The sequence below is a fragment of the Perca flavescens genome, chromosome 21, assembly GCF_004354835.1.
Source record: "Perca flavescens isolate YP-PL-M2 chromosome 21, PFLA_1.0, whole genome shotgun sequence".
Classification (NCBI taxonomy): Eukaryota; Metazoa; Chordata; class Actinopteri; order Perciformes; family Percidae; genus Perca; species Perca flavescens.
Window position 1 is genome coordinate 4,693,912 of NC_041351.1, and position 14,065 is coordinate 4,707,976.

General features: G+C 41.1%; 1 protein-coding gene across 5 annotated transcripts in view; it reads left to right on the forward strand.

Moving 5' to 3' along the window:
• The window catches only part of fmnl1b (formin-like 1b), a 46,914-nt gene that overhangs the window by 26,551 nt on the left and 6,298 nt on the right, over positions 1-14,065 (forward strand). For all 5 annotated transcript variants that reach the window (XM_028567349.1, XM_028567354.1, XM_028567350.1 and 2 more), the window contains exons 10-22: positions 1,280-1,354; positions 1,961-2,071; positions 2,227-2,376; positions 3,689-3,790; positions 5,757-6,000; positions 7,888-8,043; positions 8,453-8,560; positions 8,980-9,104; positions 9,916-10,118; positions 10,649-10,883; positions 11,448-11,516; positions 13,370-13,450; positions 13,625-13,754. In XM_028567349.1, the coding sequence (XP_028423150.1) occupies positions 1,280-1,354; positions 1,961-2,071; positions 2,227-2,376; positions 3,689-3,790; positions 5,757-6,000; positions 7,888-8,043; positions 8,453-8,560; positions 8,980-9,104; positions 9,916-10,118; positions 10,649-10,883; positions 11,448-11,516; positions 13,370-13,450; positions 13,625-13,754 (1,789 nt within the window). The remainder of the gene's footprint in view (positions 1-1,279; positions 1,355-1,960; positions 2,072-2,226; positions 2,377-3,688; positions 3,791-5,756; positions 6,001-7,887; positions 8,044-8,452; positions 8,561-8,979; positions 9,105-9,915; positions 10,119-10,648; positions 10,884-11,447; positions 11,517-13,369; positions 13,451-13,624; positions 13,755-14,065) is intronic.

Sequence of the window (14,065 nt, forward strand, 5' to 3'; positions counted from 1 at the left end):
AGAATGGAGTTGGAGTTTAGAGACAACTAATCTCTATGAACAAATATCTACACATGAATGCAGAGAAATACATTTAAAAAAAGCTAAATCATTGTCAGACGATAGCTAACGGCTTCTGAGATTGTGCTTCGGACGATGCATTTCGCCTCTTTTGCTTTTTACAAGGACTGTTTACTGGTTACCTTCACTGTCAGGTTTTTTTTTTTTTTTTTTTTTCTGGGATTTGTTGACGGTTAGAGAAATATAGAATAATAGAAAATGAGGTGACAAGCTCTCTGGCAACATCAGCCCTCACCTCGTCTGGTTGATTAGTGCGGCATCAGGTACCACGGCGGGTACTTGAGTATCACAGAGAGTGGCGCTTGATTTGGTTCCGCAGCAACGCCGACGCGCGTGTGTGGGCAAGAGCCAGAGGGAGAAAGATGGAGGGAGCGATAGATTGGTCATAGAGTAGAGGCAGGCGGGCGCTGAGCCATGAGCTGGCTTATGTGTCCCTCTTTAGCAGAACGTGGGCATTGTTTTGGGTTGTGCAGGCTGCCGGGTTGGCGTGCTGCATTATTTAGTGGCATGAGGGGAGACGCAGAGTAAAAGACCACAAATACAGAGAGGCTACTACTAATGGACGAGACAGGGAATCTGCTGAGCTTTTAGTTTAGAAAACACACTTATATCCAGCCACATTTTTCTCTGTTTTTCTCTTGTTTATGTAACGGTTTGACTGCAGAACATAGAGCAAACTCGACTGTGTGTAACATGGCAATTATCCGGCACAGTGCAGAGGCAGCACTGGTTTTATTATTGCCAATATTTCTGTTTGTCCCTGGAGTGGGCTGAACCTGAAACTACACTTACAACCAACAGATTCCCAACAAACAACATCCAAATTATCCTCCAGTACTGTTTAAATAGATAGCATGCTTGCAGAAATAAAGATGATTAACACACATAGATAGATAGATAGATAGATAGATAGATAGATAGATAGATAGATAGATAGATAGATAGATAGATAGATAGATAGATAGATAGATAGATAGATAGATAGATAGATAGATAGACAAGATAACTTGTTATTTTGAGCATACTGCCCCCATGTGTGTACAGATGGAGAAGGCATAATACAATTTTAAAAGAATGTCTCGCTGGACTTCACCCAGATTTAACGCATCAACAATGAACCACAAAAGACAAAAAAACGAAAGCTCATTAATAATCTATAGTTTCCCCCTGCCTGCTGTGATCTGATTTGAATTCTCCCTCATTTGAATGTGTTTTTCAGGTGTGTGGAGAGAAAAGTCGGTTTGAGAAGCTCATGGAGTATTTCTGCCACGAAGACAGCAACATTGACTTCATGGTAAAGCTGAAGAGGAATAACGAGCTCTCGGTTATACGGTCGATCATCTGAACAGACTGTGTGTGATTTCATGTGAAGCAATATTATAAACAAGGAGAGCTCTTTAACAACTTGATACTGGCGGTACTGATGCTGGTAATCAAAATCTAATTGTAGTTCATCAGAATCCAATTTATTGCTTGTTAAGTACACTAGGTTTGCACATACGAGGAATTTGCTTTGGTGTTTTGGTGCAAAACATAATTCAGATTCAATTTTATTGTCATTAAGCATCAATCAAGCAAGTACATAGCTGTTAGCATCTAACCAGAAGTGCAAGAATCTAGCGATGTGTATATATATACATATATACATGAAGTGTGGCAATCTTATTTTAACAATTTTGAGTGGTTTTTTTCCTCAATAAAAAGTAGTACCTGCTGCCTGGTCTTTTTATGTTTATAACTTTATATTCTCACTCTGATCTGACTTATAAAATCATTACCGACCATAATAATCAGACCTGTAGTTGCACACTTGGACAAAATATTTTTATTTGTAGATGAGATGCCCTGGCAGCTACTGCATGTAAAACTTAAGGCAGCATTTCCTCTGTTTGTCCACCAGGTGGCCTGTATGCAGTTCATCAACATCGTAGTCCACTCAGTGGAAAACATGAACTTCAGAGTCCACCTGCAGTACGAGTTCACTCGTCACGGGCTGGATGACTACCTCGAGGCAAGTCATAAAGTCCTTTTTTAAATTAAAACCTTAAAATGTAGAGGGTTTATTTATCCTACAGTTTGGACTCACATTCATTTTGTGTATTTGTAACCTTGTTAATTAGTGACAACATGGTGATGAGTCTTTCAGTGCCCTGTGTTTGTGTGCAGAGGCTGAAGTTCACAGAGAGCGACCGGCTGCTGGTGCAGATTCAGGCCTATCTGGACAACGTGTTTGATGTGGGAGCTCTGCTGGAGGACGCAGAGACCAAGAACACTCTGCTGGAGCACCTGGAGGAGCTGCAGGAGCACAACACACAGGTACACACACACACACACACACACACACACACACACAGACACACACACACACACACACACAAACACAGACACACACACACAACACACACACACACACAGACAGACACACACACACACAGACACAGACACACAGACACACACACACACACACACAGACAGACACACACACACAGACACACACACACACACACACACACAGACACACACAGACACACACAGACACAGACACACACACACACACAGACACACACAGACACACACAGACACACAGACACACACACAGACACACAGACACACACACACACACACACACACACACACAGACAGACACACACACACACACACACAGACAGACACACAGACACACACACAGACAGACACACACACACACACACACACACACAGACAGACAGACAGACACACATACAGACACACACACACATACACACAGACAGACACACACACACACACACACACACAGACAGACACACAGACACACACACAGACAGACACATACAGACACACACACACACAGACAGACAGACAGACAGACACATACAGACAGACAAACACACACACAAACACACACACACACACACACAGACACACACACACACAGACGCAGACACACAGACAGACACACACACACATACACACAGACAGACACACACACACACACACAAACACACACAGACACACAGACAGACACACATACAGACACACACACACACACATACACACATACACACAGACAGACAGACAAACAGACACACAGACAGACACACACACACATACACACAGACAGACACACAGACAGACACACACACAAACACACACAGACACACACACAGACAGACACACACACAGACAGACAGACACACATGCAGACAGACGGAAACGACACACACACACGCAGACAGACGCACACAGACACACGCACAAACACGGAAACACACATAGACACACATACACACACACAAACACAGACGGACGCACACAGATGCACACCCACACAAACAGACACGCACACAGACACAGACGGACACAGACACACACACACACACACACAGACGGACGCACACACAATTTCAGACAAACACAGACACACACAAACACAGACGGATACACACACAGACACACACACGCACACAGACACACACACACACACGCACGCACACACACACACACACAGACACACGCGCACAAACACGCAGACAGACACACACACACACACAAACACACACACAGAGGTGCAGATGGACCCAGTGTGTCTGAAGATAATCACAATGTATTTGTATTTGTGGTGTCCCAGTTGAGCTCCAGGCTTCAGGAGAGTGAGCAGGAGGCGATGGAGAAAGTCTCCGAAATGGAGAAGAAGCTCATTCAGAACACAAAGGAAGTGGCACTCCTAAAGGTAGAGTCCATTCTCCTCTTTGTATTTTTTTCTTCCTAATCTTTTTATTTTAGCCCAGTAGTGTAGGTTACAAGACTTCATTCTCTGTGCTGTCCATTTCAAACATAAAGACAACAGGAACTTAATACAGTTGGGGAGAGGTTAAGGTATACAGAGTGTTTACATAAAACAAAGGTTGGTAAGACTGGGGAGGACTTAAAAGAAATTTGCAAATAGAAAATATTATAAAAAAAAATGGGTGCCCAGATAGCTCAGTTGGTAGAGCGGGCGCTCATATATAGAGGTGAACTCCTCGATGCACCGGACCAGGGTTCGACTCCGACCTGCGGCCCTTTGCTGCATGTCATTCCCCCTCTCTCTCCCCTTTAATTTCTTCAGCTGTCCTGTCAATAAAGGACTAAAAATGCCCAAAAGATAATCTTAAAAAAAAAAAATATCATTAAAAATCATATTATTGACAGAAAAAACTAAATGGAACAGTCATTTTTCAGGGTCCTTATTGAAAATTAAAACATTACTCATTTATTCGTTATCTCAATGAATTCTGTCCGTAAGGGCTTTACATATTTGACCCACTTAGTCCAGAGTTTATATTTTATTTTTCTTAAAGGATAAGTACAACTTGGGTTTTATTTTATTTTCATTTTTGGCCAGCGGTTCTCTCAGTTATGATGTAACTGTATGCAGCGAAGTAATTGCAGAGGTCTCGGAAAACACTGATCGATAGAAATAGCTTGAGCAGAGGAGAAACAAGGATGGACAGTTTGTTGTTAACATCAACTATTATCCCATCCATAAGTACCTCAATGACAGAATGTATGACTATATTGATGATGGGTTTCTTACACTTACGGTAATAAAACAAATAAAAGCAAAAATGGAATGACATTCCACAGCACATCAGAACTTTAACGTCAATAACATCATTTAAATTAACATTTGCTCGCTATTAAATGGAGAGGTTTACCTGCGACCATTAAGTCAGCTTTATGGCTTTGCCCTGCTGCTCATTCTCTTGGTCTGTATGTTTGTTACTGTTTCTGTCTAGGAGTTTTGTTGTGTATGTGGTGTTTATGTTCTGCAGAGCAGGAACCTGCTGGAAATCAGTTTTACACTGAGTCAGGCACGATTGTCTTTAATCTTTTCCTGTTTAATAAATAAAAAATGAAATGAAATGAAAATGAAAAAAATCCAAAATCAAAGTCTTACCAGTCTGTGGTCTAATTTGTGTTAGTTTAGGGGCCAGTAAGGTAAAATGTTGGGAAACAACCGTCTTAGTCAAGTCAACTTTATTTATATATCCCAATATTATAAATCCGAAATGTGTTGCATGAGACTTTACAATCTAGACAGCATATGACACCCTCTGTCCTTAGAATATCTTACACTGGAAAGCATGTATGGAAGGGATATTTCACCTGCCAGTTTAAAGCTATAGTGCACAGTTTCTATCGCCCCCCATGAGGAATTCCAAGTAATGACAACACCACTGTTGTTGCGTCCACATGACTTCTTTCTGTAATCGCGCTAGTAGCCGAGGAGGACACGGAGGATTAAAAAAACATGATGGAGTCTTCAGAAGAGGACATTATCTTCACTCGAGTTTCTGCGCGGGAAAGTCAACGGACGCCACGATCTTCTGAACATAGTCACACTGAGAAGTCCAGAGAGAGTTGTGTGGAGCTGATGGTCTTAATTAGCTTTGTAGCAACTCATTTGGTAATGGCACATATAACAAATGTTTAGAACTACAAAACCCAAGTTATAATAAAGCATTGTTGTCCTCCAAGCTTAAAATTGTCTTACTATAGGACACAACAAGTCAAGCATAATGAGATCATATAATTCTGGTGTGTTGTTTATAGGTAGTATTTCATACTTTAGGTCGTTTTACTGTGATTTTGTAGTTCATACACACATAACTACTGCTGTTTCCTGACTGTGTGTGTTGTATTGTGTGTTGTAGGAGAGTCTACGTGAATCCTGCTCACAGGTGACTCTCCTGCAGCAGCGAGAGCGGGAGAGAGAGCTAGAGCGTGAGAGAGAGAGAGAGAGAGAGCGAGACAAGGATCGGTCCACCCAGGCCCTGAGGGAGCTGGAGGTTAAAGTCCAGGCGCTGGTGGAGCAGGGCCTGGTCCGGATGGAGCGCTCCGCCTCCGGAAACCTGGACGTCCAGGTGGTCCCTCTCACCCAGCACGTGATGCAGAAAGGTCAGAGCAGCTGATCTCGTCACACCTGCAGACTGAAATAATAGTTATCGCAGAAGTAATGAGAAACACCTACAGCAGAGGCTTCATACTCTAATTACCTGAGGGCCGCTGGTCGGCTGCTTCTCTCACTTTAATCTCAAATATTTTCACTCTGAAGCTGAGAAACTCGTTTTCTACTGCCCTGCATTATTAGAAGATTAATGCATCTTAAGATTGTATTCTTGTAAAGAATCAACTCTCTTTTTGCAGATAAGACAGGAAGCAGTCACATTAAACTCCTAAAACTGTCCTCCGGGTCAAGCTTTATTTTAGGTGTTAAATGTGCCGCGGTAAAAAGTTAAATGTGAATTAATAGCTATAGTTTTTATGGTCAGATTTTGCAGCCTTGGAACTGTGGAAAAATCTAAATTGGAGATTAAAAAATGATGACTTACTTAGCGGACCCAATTTAAAAAGAAATTCTTAATATTTGCTGGGCCTTGATCTACAGTTAATGTCTCTGCTCACACAACATTTTGTGACTATGATCAATTAGAAATAAGTTGAATGCAAATTAGTTCAAAGCTTTCATGAAGTGGCCACATTGACTCGTAATGTCTCTAATTTTTCAGCAACCGGCACAGATTCTATTTATTGGCCCGAGTTTAATTCATACCCAGCCGGCCTCCTCTTTAGGTGGTGCATGCGGTGCGATTTAAAGTCAACGCAAACGTCAAATTCACCCTCCGCTGGATGACATGACGGATGAATTTAAAACATTCCTTTTTGCCTGTTTAAAATCAACTTGAGTGCAAAGTTCACAGCAGTTCCGATTTCTGGAAGAAATAATAATACATATATAGCACCTTTCAAAACCTAGTTACAAAGTGCTTCACAATAAGCATAATTAAAAGAACATGAAAGTTAGAATAAACCAAAATAAAGTATACTGTATTCTCCTGCAGCGTCCCACTCCCTCCCGCTCCCTCAGATCCTCTTCCTCCATCCACCTGTCTGTCCCCTCTGCCCGTCTCACCACCACCGTCTCTGGAACTCATTACCACCCCAACTCAGAAACATGGATTCATTTCCCCCATTTCAAATATCAACTCAAAACACATCTGTTTGAAACTGCCTATTCCACTTGATGTCAATTGCTCTGCCTCTTTCTGTTATCGTTGTTATTGTTGTTGTATTCTTTATGTTTTGCTGTTTTAAAATGTCTTATGTATTCCTGTACGGTGTCCTTGAGTGCCGAGAAAGGCGCCTTTAAATAAAATGTATTATTATTATTATTACTATATGATCATAAAATATACAACCATAGAATTGATCATTAGACATACATAGCAAGGAATTAATTAAGTAAAAGTGCATTTTAAAAAGTGCGATGAAGAGATTTGGCACAAATCATAATGAAAACTCATTGATTACATTCAATTGCTAAGAAAGTGTAACTACAGTAGCCAAGACTGTTCTTTTAGTCAGCTCACAGCACTGAACGTGCACAAAGGCAAACTATTCAACATATTCTGTATGCAGAACAACGTTGCCAATAATTCTTTCAGAATGTTTTTAAGTACAAAATTAAGTAGTTCTTTCCAGGAAACATTCAAGGAAATAATTATTGCTAAGACAGTGTTTTTTTGTTGAGCTCACAGCAATGAACATGCACAAATGCACACAATTCAACTCATATGAAGAACAATGTCTCTGTTTTTCCGACAATCGGCAACAAATTAAGTAGTTCTTTCCAGGAAATCTTCAAGGGAATAATTAAGGATTTAATGTGAAATATCAGCACAGTAAAGCATTACGTTAACGCCTATCTTGAGTTTTGTTGACTCGACTTCATGACTGTAGAGAGATGAGAGGTTAACAATGACAGTCTCGTTGTTCCCCTGACAGCTAAAGATGAAGCAGATTCAGGTAAAGACCACGAGGCCTCTCCCCCGTCCTCAGACCCTCAGCCTCCCCTCTCTCTGCAGCCACCTCCTCCTCCTCATCCTCCTCCAGGCTCAACTGGAAGTCATCCACCTCCTCCTCCACCACCTCCACCTCTAGGTATGGCTGCAACTACTACTACGTTTTAGATGCAGATGTGGTAATAAAAATGCTCCAAAATGATGTCAAACTGCTTCTTCTTTTTTATTTATTTATTTATTTGACATTTTCTTGAGGGACGAACCCTAGACCCCCCCGCCAAAGTCTTTTATAAAGCTAGGGAAAACACTGTGGATCACTGTTTCCTAAAGCCCAAGATGACGTTTTCAAAAGTCTCGTTTTGTTCCACAACTCAAAGCTATTCAGTTTACTGTCACAGAGGAGAGAAGAAACTAGGACATATTCACATTTAACAAGCTGACATCAGAGGGTTTTGATTTAATTTTTCATTAAAAAAATGACTCAAACTGGCGATCAATTTAATAGTTGTCAACAACTAATCTATTAACCTTTGCAGCTCTTCTTTTAGGCTTAACTGGAATTCCTCCTCCTCCTCCACCTCCACCAGCAGCTCCACCCTTCCTATTGCTAGGTGGTACGACCCAGCCATCAGGGGATGTGACTCATGGCAGCTCAGGTGAGTCCACAATCGGAGCAGGGGGGGTTCCAGAGAAGAGGGAGCAGGAATATGTCAATGTGGCATTTTAAGCCGTATTTGGTTACTGTTGTGTGACCTCAATTCTGAAACTGTTGTAACCACCAGTATAAATAGCTTTAGGTTGCCCCGTTGCCCCTGTTTTGTGTACTTTTTTTTCTAAATAATTCAGTTTTATAGCAGCTATCGCTAACAATGATTCCCAAACATTTTAGTTCGAGACCCTTTAATACAACCTGTCATTTAAATGCTTTGTCGATGCCTAAGTGTTAAAACTATACGATATATTAAAGGAAAAAAACAAATATTAGAGAAAAGTCCTAAAAATTAACCTGTTTTTGTAGAAAAACGTAGATTGTTTTTATGTCAGATAATTCTAATTTTGTATTTCTATCTTCCAGGTTGTAAAAAGAAGAAGCCTATTCAAACCAAATACCGCATGCCCCTGTTGAACTGGCAGGCCCTTAAATCCAACCAGGTGGCAGGAACCATCTTCAACGAGCTGGACGATGAGCACGTCTTAGAGGTTGGACCAGTTCACGTTTCCACCGTCTCCGCTACGTACTGTAGACACAAAACTTATCATATATCCATTTTGTCTCTCAAACTCGAGGTATTCTCTAAATGTATTATATATTTCTTTTCTTTTCCTCCAATGCCACTCGTACAATAGAGCTCAACAGTGACCACCCACTTTTTTAAACAGCTCTGGTTCCTGAAGTCCCATTCAATTGTTCCGTTGACATTTCAAAATTTGCTTGTATAAAAAGTTTTAAGTCTGGAACGAGCCAACCAGTTGGTTGTGACCATAAAAGATTTGATTTGGCACAAAAGATAGGCGTTCGCAGGTACGGTAAACATTTCCATGGTAACGGTGAGTTGGACCGATCACAGATGTTGCCGTTAAGCTTGGGGATTGTGGGTAGTGTAGTATTTCTCCATAAGATTGTGAATTAAACATGTTTTTCTTAAAGCTATAGTGTGTAGTTTCTGTCGCTCCCATGAGGAATTCATCAATCAATCAATGGGAGCTCTATAGACATTATGCATTATGCCTATTTTGAAATTAGCATTTTGAAAAACATCACACGTACCCCCTGCAGTCCTCCAAAGTACCCCTAGGGGGACACATACCCCCTGCAGTACTCTAAAAACATGTGAAACGAACGATGGCTCTGGTCCATCAAGTGTCCCAGTTACACCTGTGCTGACCGTGCTTTAAACGAGCCAAAATGTCTGCCGTGGAAAGGGTCTATTATAGTATCAGAACAAAAAAGACACACGTCGATCAGTTTTAATTTGATCTCTGCGTTTTTCCTCACCTCCATCTTTCTTAGGAGCTTGACATGGCGAATTTTGAGGAACAGTTCAAGACCAAGGCCCAGGCCGCCCCTGTCGAGCTGGGGACCCTCAAGATGAAACTGGCCCACAAGACGCCCAGTAAAGTGTCTCTAATGGAGCCCAACCGGGCCAAAAACCTGGCCATCACCCTGCGCAAGGAAGGAATGGCCGTATCTGATATCTGCTGTGCAATCGAGACGTATGTATGAAAATCCTCAAAATAATTTGACTATAAAACAGCATCATATATATTGTAACGGACTGTGTTGATTCTTCAGGTTAATGTGTTCATGTTAATGTTTAAATGTTACAGTGTACAGTGTTTAGAGGCAGTAGTTTGAGCCAGATTAGTGGTGTCGAGTTAAACACTGAGATTTCCTCCTGTCAGTGAAGTAAGCATGTTGTGAGTTTAGATGCTGTGAACCCTGTCTGCATGTCATCTTCCTATGAGAGTGAGCCACGGGAGATTATACACCTGTAGTTAGGGGGAGTAGTTATGTCCCGCAGGAAGAGAAGAGCTCAGTTTGGAGTACGGGGAGCTAGCGAGTGGCTAGTAATGTCAGATAGTTGACTGAATAGTTTATTTGATTTGGCGTTGGCTACGGCCCACAGTCGCCTGTGTTCAGGTCAGTCATTAAACTGCAGTAAACTGGCTAACACTTATTGAGGGACGTTACAATATATGACACTGTTTTTTTTGTTTTTTATTCTACACTGCCGTCCCCACAGGTACAACCAGAGAGCTCTGAGCCTGGACTTCCTCGAGCTCCTGGAGCGTTTCATCCCCACGGAGTACGAAATGAAGCTCATCCACAACTACGAGTGTGAGGGCAGGCCACCTGACGAGCTCAGCGAGGAGGACCGCTTCATGATGCGCTTCAGCAAGATCCCGCGGCTTTCCCAGCGCATCAGCACTCTCACCTTCATGGGCAATTTCCCTGAGAGCGTCCAGCTAATACAGCCGGTGAGTTCACGAGATAAACGGTGGGGCAGTGACTTAAACTGTATTTCAGAGAAGAGACCCAAGTGAGATGGGAGGCATCCACTCCATTAGAAATTACACAGAAGACATGTATACCTCCGCCAGGAAATAGTCACGAGATTAAAGATTGTTTTATGAGGGAAATTTTAACTCCTGTTTCTTGTTACTGAGAATATAAGTATTTTTCTTTTTTTTTTGGATCCTCATTAGCTTCCATAAAGTGTTGCAAGTCTCCCTTCCAACAATTTAAATCACACAGCATCGATAAAACATGTCAAATATAAAGATCAGAAAATAAGTGTAATGACTCAACATATGAAATTTGTTAAAAAAGTTAAAATATAGCTTTAAGAAATGGCAGTAATAATGTAATGTGTTGATTTGGTACACATATTTCATGCTTTATGCATTAAACAGACAAGACTAAATCTAAATCAAACATATCAGGCTACTTTAATCTGTTAGTTTTATAACTTTTTGGATCTGTGTTTATATATTTCGCTGAGAATCAAATAATGATCACAGAATTTCAACTCTTTCTGGCAGCAACTGAATGCCATCATCGCCGCCTCAATGTCGATCAAATCTTCCAGCAAGCTGAAGAAAATCCTCGAGGTAAGTACAGTCCCTTTATGTGACTCTGACTCTGTGCTGTGAGGGATAATTAAAGTGCTCATATTATGCTTTTTGGCTTTTCCCCTTTCCTTTATTGTGTTCTATATCTTTTTGTGTATGTTATAGGTTTACAAAGTGAAAAAGCCCAAAGTCCCCCCCAAAGGGACTTACCATCTCCAACAGAAAACACTGTTCACAAACTGCTCCAAACAGCTCTATTGTAGTCCAGCCTTTACTTCAGAGACCAACGTGGGTCACTTTGTAACACACGTTATAATGCTCACCTAGCTGCTAGCATGGTACACCCTCATACTCTGCTTCTGACTGGCTAGTAGTCCTTACCTAGGTACTGTCAGGGCACGCCCTCATACTCTGCTTCTGACTGGCTAGTAGTCCTTACCTACGTACTGTCAGTGCACGCCCTCATACTCTGCTCCTGACTGGCTAGTAGTCCTTACCTAGGTACTGTCAGGGCACGCCCTCATACTCTGCTTCTGACTGGCTAGTAGTCCTTACCTAGGTACTGTCAGGGCACGCCCTCATACTCTGCTTCTGACTGGCTAGTAGTCCTTACCTAGCTACTGAGCATGTGCGACTCCCAACAAAGATGGAACAGAAGTGAGATATCTCACTCTGTAGCTAAAACAGAGAGCTCAATACACAGGGTAAATAGAGGAGCTGCAGCTATGTACAGTACATCAAAAATATGGTGTTTTAAACCATGTAAACCTATTCTGATATAACCTCATTAATTAAAAACTAATTATGAACCTGGAAATGAGCATAATATGAGCACTTTAATTAAGCTGAAAGGAATCTAAATTATAACGGTTTATTAATAATTGCATTTAATTTCAAGTCCCTGCATGCATATGTTAGTTTTCCTCATGTAAAGGGAGCAATGGCATATTGTTTGCTGCAAACCTTAATTACAAAACATATTGTCTTTTAAAAGGTAACTGTAAAGTATGTGAATGTAAAACGTGAACCAGAGTCAAAGATCTGTGTGCACATTTACATTTATTACCTGTAAAAACAGGTACCTTTAATTCTCCCTGAAGAGAATGGCCGTTTGCTGTGAGTCTGAAGACCATTTTATGTTTCATTGTTGTTTACATGATGATTTAAAGGGTGACACTTTGTCCCTCCTTTCCAGTGACTTTCTCTGTTTGAATAATTAGAAAATACTAGTGTTTTAGGAAGGAACCTTTTGTTGACGGAGGAGAAGAAGTTTTTAAAGGTGCCCTTCCATACAAAACCGTTTTTACTTGCATTTTTTGAAATCTGTTAGGTTCATATGTGTTTGTGTTATGTGGTGAATGTGAAAATGAACTGCTACCTCCTCTGTCAGCTCTAGCCACTGAAAAGAAATAAGCAGAGAAATCAGACCGATTACAAAAGCTGGTCAGTCTGACATCATGCTGCCTGAGCTCATTACTATTCATGAGCTCGCCCAGTTGGGCTGGATAAAGGATGTTGACAGCCAGGCTCTCATTGGCTAGCTCTTCAAACAGCATAGCTTGTTGAATATTAATGAGAACTGGCAGAAATTGAGCTGAGTCTTCCTGCAGGGTTTCTATACAAAACTAGAATGGCTTTAAACAAGGTAACCAAGGCATTTTCCCCACAAAAAAAATGTTACAGAGTCCATGGTTGAACTTCAGACATTACCACAAAGTAATGAAATACGTGTGGCAGGGCACCTTTAATATAAAACATTATATCCAAGAAGTTGTCAGTTAAGAAGTAAAAAATGTTCTTTTCTGACAAAGGTCAAACTTTAAGTCCATGTGGGCTTTGCTCCTCTATTATTCAATGATTGACGTTTTATTGTTTCTGTTTTTGATGTAAAGATCATATTAGCGTTCGGAAACTACATGAACAGCAGCAAGCAAGGGGCAGCGTATGGCTTCCGCCTGCAGAGTTTAGATTTGGTGAGTAAAAAAAGGACAAAAGAAATCTAAAAATACTACAACTACAAACAGCTTTTGCACTGAAACACACAAATGTCACTTACTATTACATTTATATAAGTAATCCAACAATCTTTTAGACAAGTCTCATTTTTGTCTGTTGTTTTTTTGTTGTTTTCTGCTCAATATCCCAAGCTGTTAGACACCAAATCTACGGACCGAAAGCAGACGTTGCTTCACTTCATCGTCAGCATCATACAGGAGAAATACCCGCAGGTCCAGTCCTTCTACACAGAGCTGCACTTCCTGGACAAGGCGGCGCTGGGTGAGAACATGAACAGAGGTGTCGGGGGACGTAGAAGCAGCCTTTGATCCGAGTAGGAGTGTCGTGTTGACAACTGCACAGCTCCGTCCTTAGCCTCAGACACCAGATTTATTCTTTAAAGCTTTAGTGCGTAACTTTTAGATATTAATGAACGTCTGTTTCATTCAAGCCATTACCAAATTAGTTGCTAGAAAGCTAATTAAGACTATCAGCTCCACACAACTCTCTCTGGATTTCTCAGTATGGCTATGTTCAGAAGATCATGGTAAGTAATATTATTTATGCAGACAGTACTGCAAATGAATAAAACT